The sequence below is a fragment of the Volvox carteri genome, assembly GCF_000143455.1.
Source record: "Volvox carteri f. nagariensis unplaced genomic scaffold VOLCAscaffold_92, whole genome shotgun sequence".
Taxonomy (NCBI): Eukaryota; Viridiplantae; Chlorophyta; class Chlorophyceae; order Chlamydomonadales; family Volvocaceae; genus Volvox; species Volvox carteri.
The window spans coordinates 239,364-242,191 of NW_003307635.1; the positions used below are offsets into that span (position 1 = coordinate 239,364).

General features: G+C 54.5%; 1 protein-coding gene across 1 annotated transcript; it reads right to left on the bottom strand.

Annotated features, from left to right (window-relative positions):
• On the bottom strand, nt 1-1,904 carry VOLCADRAFT_99661 (uncharacterized protein; the record flags this gene model as incomplete). The annotated part of the gene is made up of 5 exons (XM_002958361.1): nt 1-323; nt 722-758; nt 862-1,088; nt 1,356-1,547; nt 1,874-1,904. The coding sequence occupies 5 exons, from the start codon at nt 1,902-1,904 to the stop codon at nt 1-3; spliced, it is 810 nt and encodes a 269-aa protein (XP_002958407.1).
• Nucleotides 1,905-2,828: the final 924 nt, after the last annotated feature.

Consider the following 2,828-nt stretch of genomic DNA (forward strand, 5'->3'; position numbering starts at 1 on the left):
CTACACCTGTTGGCACACAGCAGGGCTGGCCACTTCAGCTGGCTCCCCAAGCCCATTGCTGGAGTGCGACTCTGCCTGTATGCAGTTCCAGTCCTTCACCCGAAGGCTGAGCCACTGCTGGTTGCTGGACAGCACTGAGGCTGAGCACATGGAGGCTGCTGCTGCAGCACGTGCCACAGCTGCAGCTGAATGGCCTAATACCACGGCACCCCAGCTGCAAGCCGACATGGCCATTGCAGGGCCGTCAGCAGTGGGCACGGCACAGGGCTCAGCCAGTGATGATATGACAGGGGACGGCAATGAGATGGCCATCGACTCAGAGTCTGAGGGCATGGAGGAGGAGGAGAAGGAGCCGGGTGCACACTCGGTTGGCAAAGATGGGGTTCCTGAACGGTGGGTGTGCTGCCCCAACTGCCATAAGAAGCACAAGATCATCACTTGTTGCTTCTGCAAAACGACTTGCTCAAAGGCCTGATTGCAGCGGCACACGTCATACGAAACCTCCCGGCAGATGTAGCCCGCCCAAGCAATGAGAGGCAGGTGCGGCCATTGGTGGGCTGTCATCCTGATGTCCAGCTGAGGGCATGGGTGCTGGCACTATAACGGGCTGGTGGACTGGAAAGTGCACGTGTCAGTGGCCGACTTGTACGTGAATGTCTAAGGGAGGTCAAGGGGTCTCTGGCTGATGATGTCTTAGCGGGTTCAGCTGTTGTAGCCGCACCATCTGATGCCACAGGCATGGCTGCAATATGACAACCCTGCAAGGTCCCGCCGTGATGCCTTACATCAGGCCCGACACCCTCCTGTGCCTAAAGCAATCCGGGTTGCAGCATACACGCGGATGGCCTTGTATAGACTTACCACGAGCGCCTTCGCCATCTCTTCGTTAGTCTTGCGCTCCTGCTCCAGTGGGTCCAGCAATGGTGACAGGCCCTCGTCCGACTCGTCAGACGGCTGTGCAGTGAGGGCACATGCTGCTTTGGCAAGCTGGAGGGCCTTAGCAGCTCCCAGGTTCGGGGCGAGGATCCTCAGCGATTTGACTGCCGTCCGGGCATTCACATCCGACAGGGGTGCATTGTCGTCGACCTCTGTGTCAGCAAGGAAGGTAGAAAGCAGGCGGTGACAAAACAGCAGTTGGCACCTTTCGTACAATACAAAACCGAATAGAGCCGGTGTCACAGGCAGCAGCTCTCAAAGTCTGTTACCTGCCAGGGTCCCAAACCTCCTAAGGTATGGGCGTAAGTGTCAACCCAAAACACGAAACATTGCAAAGAGTGCACAAGTCGGATAAAGTATACCCTGGAGTGGTTGTGCAGTCCTGAGTGAAACCAATTCGAGGCTGATGTGGTTCTTACCGCCAGCCACGACTATCACTGACGCCAAGTCCACCAAGCCTTCTCCAGCCATTGCTTCAGCAATGGCGGCATCGGTCGACTTCCCGATGGGGTCCAGTCCAAGTGTTTCCACGAGGACTTCAGCCATGTCCTCTGCGAAGCCAAGCTCCGCCAATTTGTCCAGCTTTTGACGCTTCTGCAGAAGGTTAACCACTGGGCATGGAACAGGCACGGAAAGCGACTTGGTGTAAATGAGGAGAGAAGTGAACCAATTGTGCACTGTGCCAGCTCCGCAGTCAGACGCAGTCCAATCCCGTTCTTACTTTGTCCGGCCCACGCACATCCACATCCACGGCATCATCATATGTGCCAACAGATGCCATTATGGAGGAGATAATGATAGGTCGCCGAGCTGTTACTGGCTTGCGCTAAACAAGGTGGGCTCTAAACAGGGTTTGGGACACTTTGTGTATAATATACAGTTTCTATTGGGGGTGTATTAACATACTGTAACGCCGCTAAGGCGGCGCTCGGCTCACCGGGCCAACGGTCATCGTACCAACGGTACATTCAAGAACTATTCATAATCTTTCCAATACCATACGGTATTTATCAATACCACCTTTTATCGTTGGACAATTCTCTTCGTAACTGCTTCGCCAACTGCCGAGCTTTGTTACATATACCCCGCCGGCGGACGGTCCCCTGTCCGCAACGCCGTACATCCTGCCCGTTCGCCTAGCGGACGGTCATGGAAACGATGGTCCAAAGCCCCAAAACATCTGTATGTAGATGATTCATGAGACGCTAATAATTAATGCTCCAGCTTGCACTCCTTGGCAAGCAATTAACGCGCAAAACACTCGCCAGGAGAAACTAACCCCAAAATTGTGACGCACATAGTCAAAAGGCTTCTAGCATAAAAGGAGAAAGCAATCGAAAGGAAAAAGACAACATCCCAAGGCGCGCGGCGGACATTCTAATGACCTGTTTATATAACCTGCTTAAATAACACCAACGCACTGGAACAATTGAATCATGCAATAAGGTCATTGCAATGGCCACAAGCACTGGGCATTAGTGAAAGGGATTCAGCAAAGACTGACCGTCACGCCCAACACGTCGTTCCATCCCTTTGTCGGCTCTGAATGGCACAATGAATGCTCTACTGGGTAAATGATCATTTGGCGGTGGAAAGAGGCCATTGTATGGCATCCGAGCTGGCGCACAGCTTGCGCATGTCCCCAAGACCCAACACGGCACCACGCCCCGCACCCGGTTACGCCCTTGTCCTGCATTCCACCTGCCAGCCTGTCTGTGCAACACAGCGCATGGCGGGCAGGCCAACGAAGCCATACCAAACTTTCGTTCAAGACTGGGGTCCCAAGCTCTCAGAATCCCAGGCTGCCAGGCTCCCAGGCACATAGGCTCCCAGGCACACAGGCTCTTAGAATCCCAGGCTGCCAGGTTGCCAGGTTCCCAGGCTCCCAGGCA